The sequence below is a fragment of the Enhydra lutris genome, unplaced genomic scaffold, assembly GCF_002288905.1.
Source record: "Enhydra lutris kenyoni isolate GAN:26980312 unplaced genomic scaffold, ASM228890v2 scaffoldscaffold94, whole genome shotgun sequence".
Classification (NCBI taxonomy): Eukaryota; Metazoa; Chordata; class Mammalia; order Carnivora; family Mustelidae; genus Enhydra; species Enhydra lutris.
Genome location: NW_019154178.1, coordinates 1,453,896 through 1,478,467, shown reverse-complemented (window position 1 = coordinate 1,478,467; position 24,572 = coordinate 1,453,896). Strand labels below are relative to the sequence as shown.

General features: G+C 45.1%; 1 protein-coding gene across 3 annotated transcripts in view; it reads left to right on the top strand.

The window, feature by feature from the left end:
• Positions 1-24,572, top strand: part of LOC111138933 (ASH1 like histone lysine methyltransferase) — a 189,099-nt gene that overhangs the window by 111,730 nt on the left and 52,797 nt on the right. For all 3 annotated transcript variants that reach the window (XM_022490937.1, XM_022490935.1, XM_022490936.1), the window contains one exon: positions 19,619-19,713. In XM_022490937.1, coding sequence (XP_022346645.1) covers positions 19,619-19,713 — 95 coding nt within the window. The remainder of the gene's footprint in view (positions 1-19,618; positions 19,714-24,572) is intronic.

The following is a 24,572-nucleotide window of genomic DNA, read 5'->3' as shown; positions in this document are numbered from 1 at the left end:
TGGAGAGTTTAATCTACTTGCTTTTAACATAATTACCAAGAAGGAAGGACTTACACTTGCCATTTGATTTCCCGTTTGTCTGTAGGACAGTAATGTAGGACATGAGGTTCAGACCTCATGTCCTACATTACTGTCTTCTTTTGTGCTTAGTTGATCTTGTAGTAACACGTTTTGATTCCCTTCAGTCCCTTCTGGGTGTATTCTATAGCTGTTTTCTCCGTGGTAACCATGGAAATAACATAGAACTTCCCAAAGATACAACTATGTAATTTGAATTGATATCAAGTTAATTTCAATTATATACAAAAACTGTACTCCCGTAAAGCTCCATATCCCCCTTTTATGTTATTGATGTTACAAATACCATTTTTATTTTGTGTGCCCAGAAACATACATTTATGAGTACTTCTTATACGTTTGTCTTCTAAATCCTGTATCCTATTCTCTTTTTTCTGTAGTCTCTCATCATGATTGAAGTATAACAGGGTTTTTTGCCTCTTTCTTTCCTAGAAGAAAATGTAAAAATCATTTTTTTTAAATAATAAATGATACTTGTAACACCTACATTTGGAAGTTACTTGTTTTTTATAAAAGAAGCAAATAAGAAGGCATGAGCAGAGATGATGGAAGAACTCCCCACATGTGATTTGGCCTCTAACGTGGAGTAGAGCCGTCAGGCCATCCCTGTGTGTATTTGCGGGAATTATAAGTCATGATCTGTTAAAGCTCAGTCTTCCACTTAGAAATGGAGACCGGTTAGGAGGGAGTCCACAGTCCCCTTGACAATCCGCTCGCTGTCATGGAAGCTTCACTCTGTCCCCTGGCCGTGGCCAGAAGTGTGTTTGCACGGGCGGCAAGTTTGCAGTGGCTGTGTTGCTCTATCCCCCTCTGGCGGTAGTAAAGTGACTTCATTAACAGCTGTTATTTCTGACTTGAGTGTTCCTTAATATAGGCCTGACAGGGGCGCGTGGGTGGCTCAGTTGGTTAAGCATCTGCCTTCGGCTCAGGTCCTGATCCCAGAGTTCTGGGATCGAGTCCACATTGGGCTCCTTGCTCAGCAGGGAGCCTGCTTCTCCCTCTGCCCCTGTGCACCATGCTTCTGCTCTCTCCCTGACAAATAATTAAAAAAAAAAAAAAAATTTTAAGGGACACCTGGGTGGCTCAGTTGGTTAAGCAGCTGCCTTCGGCTCAGGTCATGATCCCAGTGTCCTGGGATCAAGTCCCACATCGGGCTCCTTGCTCGGCAGGGAGCCTGCTTCTCCCTCTGCCTCTGCCTGCCATTCTGTCTGCCTGTGCTCGCTCTCTCTCCTTCTGTCTCTCTGATAAATAAATAAAATCTTTAAAAAAAAAAAAAAACTCACAGACTTATTATCTCACAGATAATTTCCCCAGAATTCCAAGAGTCTGGGCACTCCAGCTCTGTGTCTCACGGGACTCTAATCAAGATGTCAGCGGAGTCTGCGATCTCATTCAACACTCAGCGTTGTCCTCCACACTCATTCACTTTCTTGTAGTGGCAGAGCTCGATGGCGGCTTTCTTCTTTAAGGACAGCAGCAGAGAGTCTGCTTCATCAGGTCTCTGAGCGCAGGGAGAACCTAAGCTTTTGTTGTGATATAATTCACATGCCATATAGTTAACCCATTTAAATTATACATTTCAGTGACTTTTGGTAAGTTCACAGAGTTGTACACTCATCTCCACAGTCAATTTTACAACATTTTCATTATCCCAAAAAGAAACTCCACAGTGATATCCCCTAATTTCCTCATCTACTTTCATCTACTTTCTATCTCTGTAAATGTGACTTTTTGGACATTTCAAATATGGAATCAGAGAGTACAGGGTCCTTTGTGACTGATTTATTTCACTTAGCATAGTTTTTCCAAGGTTCATATGTGCTGTAACCTGTATCATTTCGTTTTTTTCTTCCCAAATAACGTTCCGTTGGATATACCACATAACCCCATTTCATTTGCCCATTTGTCAATTGGAGAACATTTGGGTTATTTGTACTTTTTTTTTTTTTTTTTTTAGTTTTTATTTATTTGACAGAGAACGTACATAAGCAGGGACTCTGAGCTCGCTCCTGGGCCAAAGGCAGATGTTCAACCCACTGAGCCCCCCAGACGCCCCGGGAGTTCTTTGTACTTTTTTGCTGCCATGATTAATGCTGTTGTAAACATTTTTCTACATCCAGACTATGGCTTTATACCTTCACAGTAATGGAGTCTGCGCTGTAGCACAGTTTATCCAGTCGGCCTGCCAGGAAAAGGGCGTTTCAGTTGCTCCTAATGGTTCCTATAGTAGATGATGCTGGCAACACCTGGGTGGCTGGGTTGAGCGTCTGCCTTCAGCTCAGCTCGTGACCCTGAGTCCCGGGATCGAGTCCTGCATTGGGCTCCTTGCTCACTGCAGAGTCTGCTTCTCCCTGTCCCTCTGCCCCTACCTTCCCCCCCCCCCCCTCCCCCTCCCCCACCCCCGCTTGTGCTCTCTCTTGCTCTCTCTCTCTCTCCCTCTCTCAAATAAAATCTTTTTAAAAAGAGAGAGCAATAACACGCAGTGAATGACCGTGTCCTCACTGTTTGATGTTTGATGATCTGGAGATCTGTCCTGGGGTAAGTTCGGAGAAGCAGAATTACCGAATTCAGTAGTGAGCGTACATACAATTTTGTAAACGTTGCCTAATTATGCTTCCGTTGCAGTTGTACCCTTTTGCAGTCTTCCTGGACCACAGCCCTAATTATGTTGTCAAACTTGTACATTTTTACCCACGTGACAGGTATGAAATGTTATCTCCAGTGGGTTCTGATTTGCATTTTTCTCATACGTGAAATTGTCAAGTATCTTTTCATATATGTACAAGTCTTTTAATTATCTTTTTCTGTGAACTGTCTGATTTTTCCCCCCATTTTTCTCTCCACTTACTAGTCTTGTCTTTTTCCCCCTAGATTTTTTTTTTTTTTAAAGATTTTATTTATTTATTTGACAGAGAGAGATCACAAGTAGACAAAGAGGCAGGCGGAGAGGGAGAGAGGGAAGCAGGCTCCCCACTGAGCAAAGAGCCCGATGCGGGACTCGATCCCAGGACCCTGAGATCACGACCTGAGCCGAAGGTAGCGGCCCAACCCACTGAGCCACCCAGGCGCCCCTCCCCCTAGATTTTTGAAAGGCCCTTGTACATTAAGGACATTTGCCCTTTGTGATATAAATTACAAGTACGTTTGTCAGTTTGTCTTCTGTCATCTGTGCTACTGGCCGCATGTCTCTGGCTGTCCCAGTAGCACGTGGTGTTGAACGCTGTAGCTTGTGGTAGGTTTCAGGTTCGGAAATGTGACATCTCTAACCTTGGCTGTTCTGGTTTATCCCAACTTTGGCTAATTCTGGATCCCTTGATATTTTCAGGATCATTTTGTTGATTTCTGCAAATAAGTCAGTGGGGCTTTTGAAAAAAATGTATATCAATTTGGGGGGGGTTTACAGTCCTGCCAGTATTAAGTGGTTTTTTTTGTTTGTTTGTTTGTTTGTTTAACAAAAGGAGAGAGCGTATGAGTGGTAGTGGGGGTTAGTAGAAGGAGAGGGAGAGAGAGAATCTTTTTTTTTTTTTAATTTTAAGATTTTATTTATTTGACAGAAAGGACAGCAAAAGAGGGAGCACAAGCAAGGGGAGTGGGAGAGAGAGAAGCAGGCTTCCTGCCGAGCAGGGAGCCTGATATGGGGCTCGATCCCAGGACCCTGGGATCATGACCTGAGCCGAAGGCAGACGCTTAACCACTGAGCCACTCAGGGGCCCTAGTATTAAGTATTCCTAACATGCGAATTTTTTCTAGTTATTTAATCATTTGAAATCTCTTTTAACAATTTTTTTAGTTTTCAGTGTTCACGTTCTGCACTCCTTCTGTTACGCATATTCCTAATTGTCTCATTCTTTTGAGGCTTGTAAATGGAATTTTTTTTTAAAGATTTGATTTATTTGAGAGAGAGAGCATGAGCCAGGGAGAGAGGCAGAAGGAGAGGGAGAAGCAGACTCCCTACTGAGCAGGGAGCCTGATTCAGGGCTCAACCCCAGGATACCGAGATCACCACCCAAGCCGAAGGCAGATGCTTAACTGACTGAGCTACCCAGGACCCCACAAATGGAATTTTTTTTCATTTTTGGATACTTATTGCTAGTGAATAGAAATACAATCGAGTTTTATGTATTGGTCTTGTATCCTACAATCTTGCAACTTTACTTCACTCAATTATTAATCCTAAGAGCATTTTAGCGGATTCTGTCATTTGTCTGTGGACTTTGCTTATATTGATTGTTTTTATCACACGAAGCTTATAGTGCTTTGGGTTTTGATTTTCTGTTTCTATCATGTTTCTGGATTTTTTTTTTTTAATTTTGTTTATTTATTTAAGTAAATTCTGTACCTGACATGAAGGTCAAACTCATGACCTAGAGATCAAGGCTTGTGCGCTCCTCTGACTGAGCCCGCCAGGCGCCTCATGTTTCTGGGGTTTTGAGTCATACTTGAATGAGCTTTCCCACACCCTGGTTTTAAAGAAATTAAGAAATTTAGCTTTTTTCTTCTTCTAATAATTTTTTTCTTTTTAAGTATGCTCTACACCCAGTGTGGGCCTCAAGCATGTGACCCAGAGATGAGGGTCACACGCTCTTGGGGCTCAGCCTGCCAGGCTCCCCTCTCAGGTTGATTGTTTGATGTTGGTTTGCACATCTGGTGTCCTGGTCCGTGCGGTTTGTTCGGGTCTGTCGAATCCAGCGAGGCTGTGTCCTCCCTGGCTGACCGGAAGAAGGAAGTTAGTATTTATTGCTGCACGCTATGTGTCAATTACTGTGCTAAGCACTTTACGTGTGTTACCATACTTAATCCGGTCCACTGTGCTCAATTAAAGTACTTCAGTACATTCGATTGTAAAATACAGTTGACTTGTCTGGAACATGTGACTAATTCCTACTTAAATGGAATGCTTGTTCCCAATAAACATGTATATTTTGACATTAGGTACTTCATGAGATAAAACATTAGGGCTGGTAAAGTTTACGTAGTAACCTGAGAATGTGATCTTTTTTACTTTGTTTGCAAATGTGTCATGCTCCTCGGTGCTTTTAAGTTTCGAGGTAAAATGGTTTTAACAGGAGGGTTAGGGACCGAGGGCACCACAAAGGGTACCAACGCTGCCCTGCTGCTGTGCATGACAGGGCCTTGCGGGGCTTCATTCACGCCCCTGCTGTCCTCAGGTTTTGTGCAGAAATATTTTAGCCAGGTATGATTGTAATTTACCTTTGAATAGGTAATGGGATTTTCCTTTGACTAGGATTCCGGAAGTCTCCCTATGGATAGTTGTGCTGTAAAATCATGTAAATTCATGTTAATCTAAACAAAATAAAATCCGTAAGATAACAGTTAGAGAAAGTAGTATTTGTTGGTCGAGTGTGTTGCGAGAAGTGTTCACATCGTCAGCAAAGTTGTTTACGAAATGAGTATTCTCAAAAATTTAACTGCATGAGCATACAGAGTAGCTTGTTTGGGGAGAAGGGCTAGAGTCACACAATTCTTAAATCCGGTAAGGGATGTACAGGAAGCTGTGGTACGAGAACTCGTCCCAAATCCCAGTTCTGCCACTGACTGGGTGTATGCATTCGGGCGTGTTCCTGAACCTGGGTCCTCAGTGCCCTCAGCTAAACAGTGGCACTGATGAAGACACCTGTTTCGTAGACGGGTAGAGGATTACTTGGTTGACAGATAGGAAGTAAGCAATATGTTTTTAAGATGTCTTACTCCATTGTCACTAAGTGTGGCCTCAGATGAAATTAACTGCACCAAGACGCTCGCGCCCTCCTGCAGACAGCGATCCGCCCTCCTCGGGCTATCCTTCCCCCACCCAGATTTCTTCTCAGATACTTACTTCCTGCATCACATCCAGAAGACCCTCTGTGGTCTAGTGCGACCTGTTTTTCTTGTCTTACCTCCAGTTACACTCCACTGGAGAGAGAGCCAGGGAGGAGGCGGAGGGGAGGGTGAGGGAACGAATCTCAAGCAGGCGCCCCTGCTGAGCGCTGAGTGGGACGTGGGGCTCCATCCCGTGACCCTGCGATCTCGGCCTGAGCTGAAACCAAGAGTCAGACGCTTAACCCACTGAAGCACCCAGGCTCTCCTTATTAAACTCAACCTGTTCATTCCTCCGACCCACAACATCCGATTATTTTCCCCAAATTCTCTGTCCTTTTCTCATAGCACTTGGCCTAGATGTTTGCCCTACATGGTAAAAACTACTTTCCTCCTTCCCGTTTACTTGACAAATCCCACTCATTCTTTCAGATCTTATTAAAAATCTGCAATGTTTTCTCATTAGGTAAAAGTGTCCTTCATTCTCCTCTAGGTGAAATTAGTTTTACTTTTCTTTTTCCACTAGTAGAGCTTAGAATAAGCACCTTATGAGCTATGAGTTTAATTGCGTTCTGAGAGGTGACCTGGGCATGTTTGCTTCCATAAACTTCTTTAGGCCATGAGTTCACTTTGTCTTATAGAAATCTTATAGAACCTAGTGGTTTCTAAAATATATTTTAAAAGAAAAGGAATAGAACTAAGTGCCTGAATTCCTAAAATGTAATACATAGGACTTAAAATCTTAGAAAATTTTAAAGTCTTAGAGTAGCATCTGCCCTTTTACTTGGCAACAAATGTGTAAGTAAATTATTTCAGTCTATGCTTTTCTAATTCACCAAAGAAATACATTCCAAAATGTAGTAAATGCAAAATTTTGCTCGAAAGTTTGCGTTGTGGGTGTATGTAAAAAAAAAAAAAAAAAACAGTTTCTGTGGTCAACTATTATTACAATTTGTGTGCCCCCTTTACATTTACAGAGAGCTTTTATGTAAATTGTCATTTAAATCAATTATATTTAAATGCATTTGTCATAGTCCTAAACTCTTAGAGGTTCAAAGCAAAACAATCGTTCAAATATGTTCTCTTATGTTTTCCACTAGAACAGTCTTTTGATTTAACTCCAGTACAGTTTTTCGTTACCTTTCACTATGGTTTTGGTCCTATCTTTCCTGTAGTTATTTGGTGTTAAAAAGTTTATTTAAGGGGCGCCTGGGTGGCTCCGTTGTTAAGTGTCTGCCTTCAGCTCAGGTCATGATTCCAGGGTCCTGGGATCCAGCCCCGCATCGGGCTCCCTGCTGGGCAGGAAGCCTGCTTCTCCGGCTCCCACTCCCCCTGCTTGTGCTCCCTCTCTCACTATCTCTGTTTCTGTCAGATAAGTAAAATATTTTTTTTAGTCTTTTTTTTTTAAAGATTTTATTTATTTATTTGGCAGAGATCAGTAGGCAGAGCAGCAGGCGGGGGTGGGGAGCAGGCTCCCCGCCCAGCACAGAGCCCCATGCAGGGCTCCATCCCAGGACCCTGAGATCATGACCTGAGCCGAAGGCAGAGGCTTAACCCATTGAGCCACGCAGGTGCCCCAATAAATGAAATCTTTTTTTAAAAAAAAAGTTTATTTAAACACTTAGGTCAATAAATTCTGTTACCTGAGTAAATTATTGTACAAAAATTAGGATTTTCCCTACATCATGCACTTATTCCCAATTTTTATGGACAGTCTGTGTTACCTTCATAGATGATCACAGGATTGTACAGAAACACGGTAGACCTTTCATGCGGACGCACCGCGCGGTGATAATCCGCCACTTCTTCCGCCGCTTCCCTCCCCGTCGCCTCTTCTCGCCTCCCCTCACGTGCGCCTGTCGCACACACCCACACTTTCTCCTCTGCCACTCGACGGTGGGCCTCACACATTCTGACACATTACCCGCAGACACTTCCTTCCGTGTTTCCTAAGGCCAGAAGACGTTCTCTCGTACAAGAGGGTAACAGATTCTAGACTCGGGATCGTTACGGTCGCTGCCGTATTTTCCCCAGCGCCCAGCTCCTCCCCGGCCGTCCTCGGCGCCGTCCTCGGTCACGGCGCGGCCAACGGCCTCGGGCAGCCGCGCGGTCCGGGGACGTCCCGTGGCAGGCGGGCTCGCTCTTTCACTTGGGCAGTGCTTCCGCCCGTCTGTGTCCCGCGTCAGACCGGCACCTTTGAAGGGGACGGAAGACTCGCTTCCCAAAAGGTCCTTAAGTTTGAGGTTTTCTGATGTTTCTTTACGAATAGATTAGGCTTGTGCCGCCGGAGCGCCAGCAGCACCGTGGCGGGTCCTTCTCGGCGAGGCAGGAAGCGCCGGGTGTCGCTGCGGCGCTGCCGCTGCTCGCTCTGGCCGCCGTGCCGCGCCGCGGGTCCTCGCGCTTGCGTCCGCTCCCGTTTGCGGAGGTGCCTTCAAAGTGTGCGGTGGGACTTTGACACTTGTCCCAGCGCTTTAGCATCTGTATCTGAGTTCTAGGCTGTACGTTCTTTTTCTAGTCAAACATAATTGACCTGTAAAATGCTGGCTTCGGGTGTATGACGCCGTGATTCGGTTTGTGTAAATACTGTGACTCGGTCGCCACAGTTAGCCCCGGCGCCACACACACGAACAGTTTGTCTCTTGTGATAAGAACTGAGATCCACAGCACCGCGAGCTGCGGCCGCGCTGGGCGCCACGTCCCCGGCAATGGCCCGTCTCAGGACTGGGGGCTGTTCCCGGTGACCCCCGTCCCGCGTCTCACCCAGCCCGTAGCTCCTGCTCTGGCGACCACTAGTCTGTTGTTTGTATCTGTGAGCTTGGGGTTGTGTTGTTGTTCGCGAAGGTGCCACACGCGCAGTGGCTCGTATGGCATTTGTCCTTCGCTCTCTCCTTTCCTTCCACGTACCGCTTCCATCCGTGCTGTCACTCGTGACGGGACAGCTTGGTTTGTGCGAACGCAGCGCAGGGACAAGGGGGAGAGTCTTTTTTTTTTTCCTAAGACTTATTTATTTGGGGAAAAAAACCTATTTATTAGAATAAGGGAGAGGAGCAGAGGGAGAGAGGGACAGAGCCTCAAGCAGATTCCATGACCCTGAGATCACAGCCCGAGCACAAACCAGAGCCGGTCGGTCGCTCAACCAACTGCGCCAGTCCAGCAGCGCAGGACGTCCTTCGGTTTGTGACTCAGTAGCCTGCGCGTGCGTGCGCGTGTGCGTGTGCGTGCGCGTGTGCGTGTGCGTGCGCGCGCGCGCGTCCCCTTCATGCTCTCAGCTGCCAGCACACGCCGTGCTGTTCCCGCGCTTCCGCGGTCGCAGGGAGCGCTCGAGCAGACGCGGGCGCCGACGGCGTCTCGTGCTCGTACTGCCCTGGGGTCTAGACAGCACCCGGAGCCGGGACTGCTGGGTCCCGTGCAGTACTTTGAGGAACCCCCACGCCGTGCTTCATCGGGCACGCGCCAGTTGGCCCCCCAGCAGAGCACAAGCGTCTGCTCTTCTCCCCGTCCTCGCAACACTTCTTGGTTTTCGGTGTAGCCTGTCTAGCAAGTGCGCGATGGTCCCTCATTTTGATTTGCATTTCCGTCATAATTCTAGCTATTGAGCCCCCGTTTTCGCATGGCGGATGGCCGTTTGCGTGTCGTCTTCGACGCACTCAGACACCGTGCCCAGTTTTCAGTTGGATCGTTGGTTTTATTGACGTTGGCTTATATGAGTTCTTTGTTTGCATATTAACCTCATGTGATGTACAGTAACTTCCTCTCGTTCTGCGGGTTTCCTTTCATTTTATTGGTGGTTTCCTTTGCTGTAGAAAAAAGCTTTTTATTTACTTGTTTATTTTAATAGTTTATTTATTTATTTATTTGACAGACAGAGATCACAAGCAGGCAGAGAGGCAGGCAGAGAGAGAGGAGGAAGCAGGCTCCCCGCTGAGCAGAGAGCCCGATGCGGGGCTCGATCCCAGGACCCTGAGATCATGACCTGAGCAGAAGGCAGAGGCTTTAACCCACGGAGCCCCCAGGCGCCCAGAGAAAAGCTTTGTAGTCTAAGGTAGTCCCACCTCCTTATTTCTGCTTTTGTCGCCTTGGTTCTGGTGTCAGACCCAGCAGATCCTCACCAGCACTGGCGTCGAGGAGCGTAGCCTGCATTTTCTTTCCAGAGCTTCACAGTTCAGGTCTTCCCTTTCAAGTCTCTGATCCCGTTGCAGCTGACGCTGGCACGGTGCGTGGAACAGGAGTTCGGTTGGAGTCTTCCGCATGTGGCTGTCCGCGCTCCTCGCCGCTTATCGGGGAGACCGCCAGCTCTCCTCCGTCTGTTCTTGGCTCCTTGGTCAGAGGTTAATTGGCCGTTCGTGCTTGTGTTTATTTCTGGTTGCGTCTTCTGTTCTGCTCGTGTGTGTGCTGTCATGCCGGTGCCCTGCTGGTTTGATTCCGGCGGCTTCGTAGTGTAGCTTTAAATCAGGAAGTGTGGGTCCTCCAGCTTTTTTGTTCTTTCTTTGTTGCTTTGGTCTTCTGTAATTCTACACAAATTTGGGGCTTATTTGTTCTATTTCTGTGGAAATGCCAGTGGAATTTTGACAGGCATCGCACTGAATATATAGATTGCTTTGGGTGGCACGGGCACGTTAGCAGTATTCTTCCAGCCCCAGCCCCTTTTTTTTCTTTCTTCCTTTTTTTTTTTTTTTTAAAGATTTTATTCATCCGTTTCACAGAGATCTCAGGCAGGCAGAGAGAGGGGGAAGCAGGCTCCGTGCTGCACAGAGAGCCCAATACGGGGCTCGATCCCAGGACCTTAGATCGTGATACGCTGAAGGCAGAGGCCCAACCCACTGAGCCACCCCGGCGCCCCTCTTTTATCAGAAACCTACAGTTTTTGGTGTACAGGTCTTTCACCTTGTTGGATAAATTTGTTCTTAGATATTTTACTTTACTCTTCCTGCAGCTGCTGCGGATGAGATGGTTTCTTAATTTCTCCTTCTGATGGGTCATTATCAGTGTGTAGAAATGCAACCAATCTTTATATTTTGATTTTGTATCTTTCCACTCTCCTGAATTTATCACGTCAAACAGTTTTTTGTGTGGCGTGTTTAGGGTTTTTCTAAATACGGTATCATGTCGTTTGCAAATGGAGACGGCTTTACTTCTTCCTTTCCCGTCTGGATGCTGGATGCTTCTTGTGTCCTGCCTGACTGCTCTGATGAGGGCTTTCGGTTCCGTGTTGAGTTAAAGTTGTGCGCGTGGGCATCCTTGTCTCGTTCCTGATCTTGGAGGAAAAGCTCTCACACCACAGAGTGTGCTGACCGCTGTGCGCTTCTCATAGGCGGCCTCTGTGATGTCGACGTGGCCTCCTTCACGCCCGCCCTGCCAGGGGTCTTTGCCGGGAGTCTTTGCCGGGGGTGGCTGTTGAGTTCTGTCAGGTACTTCTGCGTCGGTGCACAGGGTCGTGCGGGTCGTGTCCTGCGTTGCTGGCGCTGTGCTGCGTCACAGGGCATGTTTGTGTACTGGTTGCCACATATTTATCCACGGAATAAATCCCCACTTGACCTTGGTGTATGTGCCTTTTAATGTATCTTGATATTATTTTGCTAATATGTTGCTGAGGATATTTGCATCTCTGTTCGTGAGGAATAGTCGGCCTACAACTTTTCTTTCAGGGTCCTGGTGTGACTGTTCTCCCGATCTGTGTCTGTTTCTGTGCCCTGGCTGTACTCTTGTTACCGCTTTGTGGTCTTGCACTCTGGGGCTGTGATACATCCAGCTTTGTTGTTCTTGCTTAAGATGGGCTATTCAGAGTCCTAGGGCGCCATACAAACATTAGGATTATTTGTTAGGTCTGTGAAAAATGTTTGTTTTTTAAATTTGTTTGTTTGTTTGTTTGTTTGTTTAAGCACTCTCTCCACCCCGGTGGGGCTTGAATTCACAACCCCAAGATCAGAAGTTGCGACGAAGCCAGCCAGGCGCCCCACGTTGTTGTTTTTTGACAGGGACCGCGCTGCGTCTGGAGCGCGTCGGCTGATACGGACATTTAACATGAGCTTTTCCAGTGCACGGGCTGGGATGTCGGTCCCTTTGTTGTGTCATCTTCCGTTTCTTCCCTAGCTCTCTTACAGTTTTCAGAGTGCAGGTCTTTTACCTCCTGGGTTAAATTTATTCCCTGGTATTTTATTCTTTTTGGCGCACTTGTGTATGGGATGATTTTCTTAATTTCTGTTTCTGCTACTTATTTAGTGCATAGAAACATAACTGATTTCTTTGTATTGATGTTCTATCCTGCAGATTTACTAAAGCCTTTTATTACTTCCAGTAATTTTTTGGTGAAATCATTAGGGTTTTCTGTGTGTAGTAGTAGGTCATCTGCCCACATGGACAGTTAGTGTCTTCCTTACCAGTTTCAATGCCTTTTACCTTTTTTTTTTTTCCGTGTCTGGTGTTTTAGTTAGGACTTCCAGTGTTATGTTGAATAAAACTGGAGAGAATGGGCATCCTTGTCTTGTACCTGATCTTCGAAGTATTAGTTTCTTTTTCTGGTTGCTTGAGGTATAAAGTTACATTGTTTGAGATCTTTCTTATTTCTTAATGTAGGCAGTTATCACCATGAATTTCCCTCTTACAACTGTTTTTGCTGTATTCCTTGAGTTTTGGTGTGTTGTATTTCCCTTTTCGTTTGCCTCAAGATTTTTTTTTTAATTTTTCCTTTGATTTCTTCATTGGCTCATTGGTTGTCCAGTAGCATGTTTTCTAATCTCCACATATTTGTGAATTTTCCGGTTTTATTCCTATGGTTGATTTCTACTTCAGTACCGTTGTGATGGGAAAATATGGTTGATAGGGTTTCAGTCTTCTTAAGTTTACTAAGATTTGTGTTATGACCTAACGTTTGATCTGTCTTGGATAAAGTTCCATGTGTGCTTGAGAAGAATGTGTATTCTGTTGCTTTCGGATGGAATGTTCTGTGTAAGTCTTAAGTGTGTTTAATTAGAAGCCGACGCCCTTGAGGCCGCACCTATGGGGATCAGTTAAGAGGCCTGTTCCCTGGAGAGGCCACCGGGCTTGCTGTCTGCCAGCTGTGAGCCGCTGGATGGAAGGACAGGCAGCTGGTCAAAAACTGGTTCTGTTTGTTACAGTCGCTTAGTGAACGGGTAAATGTGTTTGTCTGAGTTCTGTGAACTGCTCTTGCGTATCAGTCAGATGCCAGGAGGGGAGCCACGGGAACCCCTGGTTTGTAGCCAAACGGGGCAGAAGTTGTGAGTAACACAAGGACCTGGTACTCGTTGTGATCGGCAGCCGGAGGGCGGTGGGGGCGGTCTGGTGGGACTGAACCCTTAACCTGTGGGTTCTGGTGCTGTCTCCGGTCGGCCGTGTCAGAACCAAGTTAAATCATAACACACCTGGCTGGTGTCACAGGGAATTGCTTGGTGTGGGGTAAAACCCCCACACATGACCAGAAGCCTCAGAAGCAGCGTATTTTGTGTAAAAATAAAGAGACAAATGGGAAAGAAACTCACAGTAGGAAAGAACTGGGTTTTCTTTTCTTTTCTTTTCTTTTCTTTTCTTTTCTTTTCTTTTCTTTTCGTCTTTCCTTACTACATAGGAAAGAAAAAACTGGGTTGTTTTCCTGAACAGGAACATAAAACCCACTTTATAGTATATATATGTATATAATACTCTGAATAATTTTCTAGTTAGGCCAACTAATGTGTATCTTCTTTTTTTTTTTTTACAAAAATTTGGTTAAGTTTTTCTGTAGGCTTGTAATCTATATTAACCTTTATGGGATATTTCTCTGAACGTAAGACACTGGGAACAGTGTGCCAGTTAAAGAACATTTACTTCCAGTTTGGACAAGTACAGCCTTTGAACTCAAGGGTTATAGAAAGAAAAGGTCTTTATCAGACATTCAGTAAAGACACAGTATTTATTACACTTAAATCAGTTTGTTCAGTCCTGGTGATTAATTCTTACTTGGCTGGTGTTGAGTTAAGCAGTCTACTTTCATAAGTTGGCTTGTTTTCAGTTAAAAATGCCCCGGAAACTCAACTTCTGGCCCTTCTTACAGTCGTAACAGGTGCCTGTCTGAGGTAATGCCTCCGGCTCATACTGAGGACCTGCGGCCCTAATTCTGCCCCCGATGGTGTCATTAGTCAGAAATGACAGGCGCAGCCCTTCCCCGAAGCTTTCTGATGTTTCCTTTAGCTGAGCTTCTGCTCGTAGCTGAGGCTTCTGGCTGACTGTATGGGAAAATCAGGAACCACTGTTAGATGGTAAGAGTGGTGGCTTTGGTTACCTTTTAAATTACCAGTAATCTCATAATTAATGAGAATTACTGAGGACGCTGATTAACGGGTTCCTCAGTGTAGTCACTCTGACAGATTGAATCAGAAGCTCCTCAAGAATGAAGATATATCATGGACAATTCTCTGAACTCTTCCAGCAAAGCCAGTAAGACCTACACCGTGACTGTCTCTCCAAATCTGGGAGAAAAAGAAAGAAAGAAAATTCGTTCTTGATAAAAGGATAAAGTTTTGACAGTTGTTTCCGTCCTTTACGGGAACGTTAAAATGCTTTTCTCCAAACTTAGAAATTTCCACCAGATTAAACGTAATTCACATTCATAAAATACGACTTACCTTTTGATAAACTAGGAACTTGGACTTCATTCTGATTTTCCAGTTCTCTTCACACTCTTTGTTTACCAAACAAGACAGTTTGAGAATACTGATATGTTCATCAAAGTCTGCATTCCGCCAGACATCCCCTTACCCTCCCCTTGAGAAGGTGCTGGAACAAGCCCTTGCTGTGGATCAGTAGCTGTTCGGGAAACTTAGAGGAAGACGTCTTAGTAGTTTCATTACTTGGGTTTTGGGACCAAGATTCGAGAATAAGGTAATAAATGCCTAAAGTCAAGACATGGTCACAGACAGGCACCGTAGATAAACTTCATCACCATAGATAAACCTCATCACCATTAACAATCAGTGTTAGAAATGCTCACTTTTTCTATGTTTTCTTAAATATTTCTATGCTTTTTCTCCCACTTGAGGGTGGATTTGCCTGTTTGGATCTAATATCTTGGAATTGCATTTAAATGATAAATTATTAAAACTAGGGGTGCCTGGGTGGGTCAGTATTTAAGTGTCTGCCTTCAGCTCAGGTCATGATCTGGGCATCCTGGGATCGAGCCCCATATCAGGCTTCCTGCTCAGTGGGGAAGTCTGCTTCTCCCTCTCCCAACTCCCCCCGTGCCTTTGTTCCCTCTCTCGCTATCTTTCTCTGTAATAAGTAAAGATTTTTTTTTTTTTTTATTTGACAGACAGAGATCACAAGTAGGTAGAGAGAGAGGAGGAAGCAGGCTCCCCACTGAGCAGAGAGCCTGATGCAGGGCTTGATCCCAGGATCCTTTCTGTAATAAATAAATAAAATCTTTTAAAAAAATAAAATTTATAGGGGTGCCTGGGTGGCTCAGTGGGTTAAAGCCTCTGCCTTCAGCTCAGGTCATGATCTCAGGGTACTGGGATCGAGCCCCGCATCGGGCTCTGCTGAGCAGGGAGCCTGGTTCCTCCTCTCTCTCTCTCTGCCTGCCTCTCTACCTTCTTGTGATCTCTGTCGGATAAATAAATTAAAAATAAAGTAAAATTTATAAAATTCATATTTTATTTTTAAAAATTATTAAAACTAATGAACTACCAAAGAGAGAAAGGTAGCCACAAATACTGAATGGGTTGCATTAATAAATAGAACATAATGAAAGGCAGATTATTTTCTTTTGATAAGAAAAGCACAAGGATTTTTTTCATTTACACACGGATACACAGAAATAGTCTCATTTTGCAGCTTCAGCCACTGGTCAGAGTAAACGCCTATCACTGAAACACTGTTTAGCCGACTCTGTGTTGTGGCAGTTCTATGTCTGAAATGGTTACTTCCATTGCTACAGATTTTCTCCCAAGTGACGTGAACGATTAGTGTCGCACGCGCAGGGACACCGTGGAGAATGGCTCGGAGTATTCAGAATCGCCAAGACAGACGGATGAAGAGAGCCCCATTCTCTGTCCACTGACCGCTCTGCGCAGCTTGCGTGGAACCGAGTACTGGACCGCAAGAGCGAGAAGGTCCCGAGCTGTTCTCACCAACAGGGAAACCAGAGGTCATGCCCAAAATCAGAACCAGAATCAGGCGTGGCCACGAACTAGAGACGGAGCTGTCCTGCAGGGGTCCTGCTCTCTGCGGCACCGCGGGTCCTGCGTGCCAGTGCTCCGGGGTCCGGCCTGGGGCTGTTGTTAGAGAACCGCTCAGTCATCGACGGGGGGTGCAGTTGGGGGCTGCAGCTCTACTGGTGACCCTGGATTTCTTTGGAGTTCGTGTGTGCGCGCTCTTGTCAGGGGCTCGGTACTGCCCCTCCCTGGCCGCCGCGTGTCGCCTGCTTGCTAACCCTCGGGAAGCAGGGTGACGTCTCCGCTTTGCCTCCATTCCTGTTGTCACTAAATGGAAACTTTTATGTCCTCCATTTAACTTGCTTGGGTAAATCTTGACTGTAGTGTAGACCAAATTTTCTCTGACACAGAATGCTTGGCTCTGGATATAGTTGTTTTCTTACCCTCTTTGACTTTGACTTATGATGAAGAAATAGAACTTTTAGTTGAACTTCAAAAATCCATATCTCTGGGCACCTGGGTGGTACTGTCAGTTAAGCGTCTGCCTCCCGCTCAGGACGTGATCCTGGGGTCCTGGGATGGAGCCCCGAACCGGGCTGCCGCTCCGCGGGAAGCCTGCTTCTCCCTCTCCCTCTGCCAGCTCCCCCTGCTGGGTACTCTCTCTCTCTCTCTGATGGATTGATTGATAGATAAGATAGATAAGTAAATCTTTTTAAAAATTTCACATCTGTGTTCACAGTTATTTGGGTTTTTTTTTTAATGAGAAAAGTGGTTATTAGATATGAATAGAACGACCTCTTATCTTTCCTTTTCTTCTTTGAAACCGTCTCCCAAACTCTTTGCCAGTGTTTTAACCTCTTGGCATGACCTCATTCACAATTTTTGACCTCGTCTGTACTCCTTCAGCCTCCTTTTATTTCTCCTCCTTCTAGGTCCCATTCCAGTTGTGATCTTCTCCCAGATACTTCCTTCTTCTGCCTGGTCTTCTCCGTTTCCTCGTTCCTGTCACTGCCAAGACCCGGTGACACTTAAAACTGAGCTGAATATCACTTCCTCAGAAAAGCCTCTGTTACTCTCTGTTCATCACATTTTAATTATTGGCCTACCATTTACCATTTTCTGAATTTTTTTTCTGTTTTCTTAGTTTTTCTTACCTACGTATTGTCTTTGCACCTAAGAACAGTGTAAACTGTCTTATCCACCACCATCTTAGCACGTAGAACAGGACTTGAGGGGCACCTGGGTGGCTCAGCTGGCAAAGCATCTGCCTTCACTCAGGTCATGATCCCAGAGCTGGGGTCGAGCACCTTGCCAGTCTCCCTTTCAGCAGAGAGCCTGCTTCTCCCTCTCTCCCCCCACCCCGCCCTGTTTGTGCACGCACGCACTCGCTCTCTTGCTCAAATAAATAAAATCTTAAAAAAGATTTTATTTATTTAGGGACGCCTGGGTGGCTCAGTTGGTTGAGCAGCTGCCTTCGGCTCAGGTCACGATCCCAGTGTCCTGGGATCGAGTCCCGCATCGGGCTCCTTGCTTGGCGGGGAGCCTGCTTCTCCCTCTGCCTCTGCCTGCCATTCTGTCTGCCTGTGCTTGCTCTCTCTCCCTCTCTCTCTGACAAATAAATAAAAAATCTTTAAAAAAAAAAAAAAAAAAGATTTTATTTATTTATTTGACAGAGACAGAGAGAGATCACAAGTAGGCAGAGAGACAGGCAGAGGAGGAAACAGACTCCCCGCTGAGCAGAGAGCCTGATGCGGGGCTTGATCCCAGGACCCTGAGACCGTGACCTGAGCTGAAGGCGGAGGCTTAACCCACTGAGCCACCCAGGTGACCCAAATAAATAAAATCTTAAAAAAAAAAAAAAAAAAACAGGACCCGGACTTAGTGAGTACTCAGTAATTGTTGAACAAATAAATGAATGATCTAGTAGAAGGAACCAGTGTTCAAATTTAAGTACTTCAGGTTCTACAAATAATTTACTTTTGGGAGCCTCAGTTTTCTTACCTACAAAATAGGTATTACTATAGCTGCTTGTAACAAGATAGAAGAGACTTGTTTTTAAAAAAGCAGTATGGGGGCGCCTGGGTGACTCAGTGGGTTGAGCCTCTGCCTTCCGCTCAGGTCATGATCTCAGGGTCCTGGGATGGAGCCCCACATCGGGCTCTCTGCTCAGCAGGGGGCCTGCCTCTCCCTCTCCCTCTCTGCCTGCTTGTGATTTCTCTCTGTCAAATTAAAAAAAAATCTAAGACAGCAGTATGTTGTGATTCACAGGGGGAAAAGAAATACATCAGCCTTATTTGTTGGAACTTAAAGGCAAAATAAAATCCGAGTAGACTAAGTGAAGCTCTTCGGAAACCCTTTTTTCTTTTTCTTCGTTTCCTTTTTATTTCTTTTTCTTTTTCCCCTTTTATGTATTTGTGAAATGTCTCAAGACTGATCTCATACCAGATACTGGAAACACAGGCCAGTCAGACAGACAAGCCGAAGAGGCGCGTCTGTGGAGACGTTGCAGATAGAAAAAAAGAACAGTGAGGAGGAGCCGGGCAGGAAACTGGAGTTTTCGTCTTAAATCTCCTTAGTTACTACTGAAATGATGGCAAGTCATTTGAATTCATAGAGCATCTGTTTTCAGATCTGTAAACTAGAGCTAACATGTCTTCTTACCTACTTCTTAGGATTGATACAAATGATCATGTGTGAAAGTACTTCCTAAACTATAAATCTTCAGGCCGCCTGGCTGGCTCAGTTGACGGAGCTTGCAACTCTTGATCCCGGGGTTGTAGGTTCAAGCCCCACGTTGGGTACTGACCTTACTTAAAAGATTATAAAAAAAAAAAAAAAAAAAAAAAATAGAGACGCCTCGGTGGCTCAGTTGGTTAAATGTCCAACTCTTGATTTCGGCTCAGGTTGTGATTTCAGGGTCATGTGATCAACCCGAGAGTCCGGCTCTGCACTCAGCGGGGAGTCTGCTTATCCCTCTCCCTGTGCTCCCCCTCCCCTGGCTCGTGTGCTCTCTCTCTCTTCAATGAATAAATGAGTAAAATCTTTAAAAAATAAAAAATTTTGAAAATAATACATACATACATACCATAAATTATGGGCCAAGTTTAAGGTTATTATTATGATCAGATCTGAAATTTCGGTTCCTCTTGCAGAACTGCTGGAAAGGGCTAACAGGGCTCTTTTTTATGTGTAATTCCTAAAAGACAAGTCCAAAAATAGAGATTCTAAAAATACATGAATGTATTTTATATCATTCCCCCCAAAAATATGCATTTAAAATTTAAGCCACTGTTAAATACTTTTTGAGATTGTATTTATGTATTTGACAGAGAGAGAGAGAGCGCAATCAGGCCGAGCAGGAGAGGGAGGGGGAGAAGCAGACTGCCCACTGAGCTGGGAGCCTAGTGCAGGACTCGATCCTAGGACCCTGGGATCATGACCTGAGCTGAAGGAGCAGCTTAAGTGACTGAGCCACCCGGGAGTCACAAAACAAAAACTCTTGACAGGGGGTCTGTTTTCTTTGTTTGGCCACAGAGGAGATTCTATCGCCTCTGATAACTTTCCATTCTTTTCCTATGCAGCCCAAAGAGCCGGTTGATCCAATTAAAGAAAGAGAAGCTGGAATACTGTCCTGGAGAGCACGAGTACGGACTGTTCCCAGCCCCCATTCATGTCGGTGAGTGCTCCGGAGAGACAATACGTTGCTTAGAAGAAATGGCATTTCTTGAGTTCGGATGAAGTGTTTTCGTGTTCCTATTATTTCTGCATCTCCGATGAGGTCGAGCTCTTTCTTTACCGTTTAATTTATCCTCACTCTGAAGAATTCTGCAAATTCTTTGCTCTCTGGGAGTCACAATGACATACATCTTTCTTACTCAAGTTTCAGTAATAAAAAACACTACGTCTGTAGCATTTGATCCCAAGTATGTCACCTGGGAAAGCCCAGCTGTTCACCGCTTCAGTCTCAGAGGTTTCCATGTTCAGAAAGATGTGATTATGGATACCTAATAATCATCGGGAGAGAGCCCACCACTTTCCTAATCATTTATCTGCCTGCAAATTGAGCAGGGTTTATCCTTCTGTTCATTTTGGGAGGAAATGCCAAGGCTTTGTTTAGCATCGGGGTAACAGTACCTCCTGGGATCCTGCCGTTGGGCTTACCAGATCAGTAACCGGTACCTGGCAGTGATCCTGGGTCCCTCCCGCTCCCCCAGAGCTGCATCCAGTCTGCGCCCCCAAGTTTGGTGGTTGCCGTCCATGCAGTCCATCCCGCTTGTCTGCAGGTCCCATTGTCACTCTCAGGTGCGTCCCACACGTGACTTCAGCTCAGACTCCCGCAGAGGCCTTCTGACACCTGTGTCCGTTTCCATTCCTGCTCCCTCCACTTCACTCCCCACGCAGTAAAAAAAGAAATCTTATAACTGAAACTAGATTATACTTAAAACCTTGCAGTGTCTTACTGTTAAACAGTAACTTCCTTACTATAGCTTTTAAGAGTAACCTTGTCCCAGGGGCGCCTGGGAGGCTCAGTTGGTTAAACATCTGACTCGTGATTTTGGCTCAGGTCATGAGCTCAGGGGCCTGGGATCGAGCCCCTCATCAGGCTCTATACTCAGCAGGGAATCTGCTTTAGAATTCTCTCTCCCTCTGCCCCTCCCCCCCAATAAATAAACAAATATTTAAAAGGGGAAAAAAAAGATGACCTGGTCCCTAACAACCCACCCCTCCCCGTCATCCCTGTCCCTCTGTTCCCGTTTCTCCCTAACCTGCCATGTGCAGTCTCGCTGGTCTTCTCTCAGGTCCTGGAACAGACTAAGGCCTTCCCCGCCCAGCGCGCCAGTATATGCTTGTTATTCCCACTGCCTAAAAAACTGTTCTTACTCTCCCATGGTTGGCTTCTTGTCCTTTAAGGATGAGTTTAATGTCAGTATCCACTAAATGTCATTTTCTTTGAAATTGTTTTCCTGATTGTCACTCCAAAGAGGGCCCCTCCTTTTACTCTGTATCACAGCATCCTCTCCATTCCTTTCTGTAATCCATGATTGCTCTGTTTCCTTGTTAGTTGTCTGTCTCCCTCATTAGATTATAAGCTCCAGGTGCAGGATCATTTGACTCCCTTACTCTCCTTCTATTTCCTAGTGCCTGGTTCATAATAGAAGTTTAGCCAGTGCACATACAAATGAAAGAGGAGGAGGAGAACCCAGGATGACCTGTTGAATAGGCCGTGACAGGGGCTGCCTCCTTATGCAGTAGATGTACACCCTGTGCATTGCAGTGTTCTTTTAAACGATGACTCCCGGTCCTCGTGACTGTGGGACTCTTCTCGGTGCTAGGATTATCGAATCCCCTTTTTCTCCCCATAGGACCCCGCACCAGCAGTGTATTTAAAGGAGCGAGCATAGACAACACGTTCTGCAATAAGGATTAGTTTGCTTTAATTATTCTGTACTGGGTGGAAGGAGAATGGTTTAACTCCAACATGCAGTTCCAAGGTTTAGTTCTCTTACCTTAACGAAGGCAAGAGTAAGTTCCACATTCTCTGGGATTGCTGCCAAGGCTCTTCTGAACGAGGGTTCTGTTACGTGATGTCGTAGCCCGGAAGCGGGTTCTCGGCAGATTTAGCTGTTTCCTTGAATCTGACGGTGACAGGCTCAGAAAAGAAGTCATTTAAAAGACCCACTTAAAGGAAAACATGACCATTTTGGTCTTACTGGTTTTGTCCTGGCTGGGATCTAACCTAAGTCTTCGACTGAAGCTACCCGAGGGGATGAGAGTGGCGGCTCGTGCCAAGGAAGATGGGAAGGATAATAGGCCAGTGTTCCTCTCATGTCTCTGGTACAGATAGAGATTAGGAGGTGCAGACTAGGAATCCCTTAATTTATGATAAAAATTTTATCTCCACATCCCCATTTTAATGTCACACTAAGACTGATTTGTACTCAGTGGTCTGCAAAGTCAGTAAATAATGGAAAAGCCTATCCAAGTCTAGTGGGTCTTTTTCCCTCTGAAACAGGGTTTAAAATCAGGCTGTTGGAGGACAGATTTTTTTTTTCCTGGACAGTGCTATTTTGTCGTTCAAATAATATTTTATGATTAGGCTAGAAGTGAGCCAGTCAGTTATTCTGAACCAGTCTTTTCCAGTATCATGTAAGTAATGAGCATGACTTTGAGTCAGCCAGACCTGGGTTCATCTCTGTCTTTGCTGTATGAGTTATATGAATAAAGTAGTCATATAAATAAAGTAATAATGCATCTTACCACTGATAAGAGTCAGAATCAACAAACAAAATCATGTTTATTCTTAAACGTTTAACTAAGGAAATCAGGTTTCTTTATTTCATTAGAGAAGTGCATTTCAAGTAAAATTTTACTTTTCATAATACTTATCAAAATGTATATTGTGCCCTTAAACTTATAGTCAATTGATTTTTGATGAGAGTGCCATGACAGTCGAATGAGGAGACCATGGTGTTTCCAGTAGGTGGTTCTATGGTAACTGGATATACACATACAAAAGGTTGAAGTTGGACCCTTGCCTCACACCATATAAAAACATGAACTCAAAATGGATCATCAGCCTAAATATAACAGCTAAAACCATAAAACTCTTGAAGAAAACATGGGAGGAAATCTTCATGACCTTGGATCGAGCAATAATTTCTCAGCTATAATACCAAAATCCTATGCAACAAAAGAAAAAGACAAATTGAACTTGGTCAGTATTTAAAACTTCCGTGCTTCAAAAATCACCCTCAGGAAAATGAAAAAACAATGCACAGAATGGAGAAATGTTTGCAAATTGTGTACCAAGAGACTTGTATCCAGAAACCCAGATGTATAAAGAACTGTTGAGACTCATTAATTTAAAGACAACACAATTTAAGTGGGTAGATCATTTGAATAGACATTTCTCCAAAAGAGTCATACCCGTGGCCGATACACACGTGACAAAATGCTCAACATCATTAGTCATTGTGGAAATGGCAATCAAAAACAACAATGAGAGACCACCTCACACCTGCTAGGGTGGCTTTAATTAAAGGGTTGGTGCACAATGTGAAGAAATTGGAAACCTCAGACATTGTTGTTGAGAATGTGAAGTGGTGTAACCCTCTTTGGGAAACATTTTGGCAGTTCGTCAAGAAGTTAAACAGATAGTTACCATATGACCCGGCAGTTGTGCTGGTAAGCGTCTGCCCAGTAGAACGGAAAACATCATGTCCCACAAACACTTACACAGAGATGTTCGTAACAGCAGCATTCATAGTAGCCAACAGGTGGAAGCAAGTTTCCCACAGTGGATAAGTGGATTAACAGTTCGTGGTCTGTGCTCACAATGGGGTGCTCTTGGGCAGGAACAAGAAATGAGGTACTGAGGTCACCAGGGGGCTCAGTCTGTTAAGCGGCTGCCTTTGGCTCAGGTCATGACCCCAAGGTCTTGGGATTGAGCTCCATGTCGAACTCCCTGCTCAGTGGGCAGTGGGCTGCCCCTGCTTGTACTCTCTCTCTCTCTCTCCCTGTCAAATAAATGAAATCTTAAATTAAAAAAGAAATAAAGAAGTGAGATACAGAGATAGGTAACAAAATGGGTGAAGTGTGAAACCGTTACTCTGGATAAGAGAGGGTAATCACGGGGCGCCTGGGTGGCTCAGTGGGTTAAATAAAGCCTCTGCCTTCGGCTCAGGTCATGGTCCCAGGGTCCTGGGATCAAGCCCCGCATCGGGCTCTCTGCTCGACAGGGAGCCGGCTTCCTCCTCTCTCTCTGCTTATCTCCTCTGCCTGCTTGTGACCTCTGTCTGTCAAATAAATAAATAAAAATCTTTAAAAATATATTTAAAAAAAGAGAGAGAGGGTAATCACAAAATGCCATGTGCTTTATGATTCCTTTTTTCTTTTCTTTTTAAGATTTATTTTTTAAGTAATCTCTATACCCAGTGCGGGGCTCAAACTCACTACCCTGAGATCAAGAGTCATACTCTCCATCGACTGAGCCAGCCAGGTGCCCCCAAATCTGGATTTTTTTTTTTAACTAGGTCCCTAGAGAGGGTTTTGGTTGGTTTTGTTTTAAGATTGTATTTATTTGATAGAAAGCAAATGAGCACAAGCAGGGGAGCAGCAGCAGAGGGAGCGCAAGAAACCGGCTCCCCGTGGAGCAGAGAGCCCGACGCGGGGTTCGATCCCAGGACCCTGGGACCATGACCCGAGCCGAAGGCAGACGCTTAATCACTGAGTTACCCACGCGCCCCGAGAAGGGGTTTTTTTAAAAACAGATTTTTTTTTTTAAGATTTTATTTATTTATTTGACAGAGAGAGATCACAAGTAGACAGAGAGGCAGGCAGAGAGAGAGAGAGAGAGGGAAGCAGGCTCCCTGCCGAGCAGAGAGCCCGATGCGGGACTCTATCCCAGGACCCTGAGATCATGACCTGAGCTGAAGGCAGCGGCCCAACCCACTGAGCCACCCAGGCGCCCCTTAAAAACAGATTTTATTTTTTTTTTTTTATTTGTTTATTTGACAGAGAGAGATCACAAGTAGA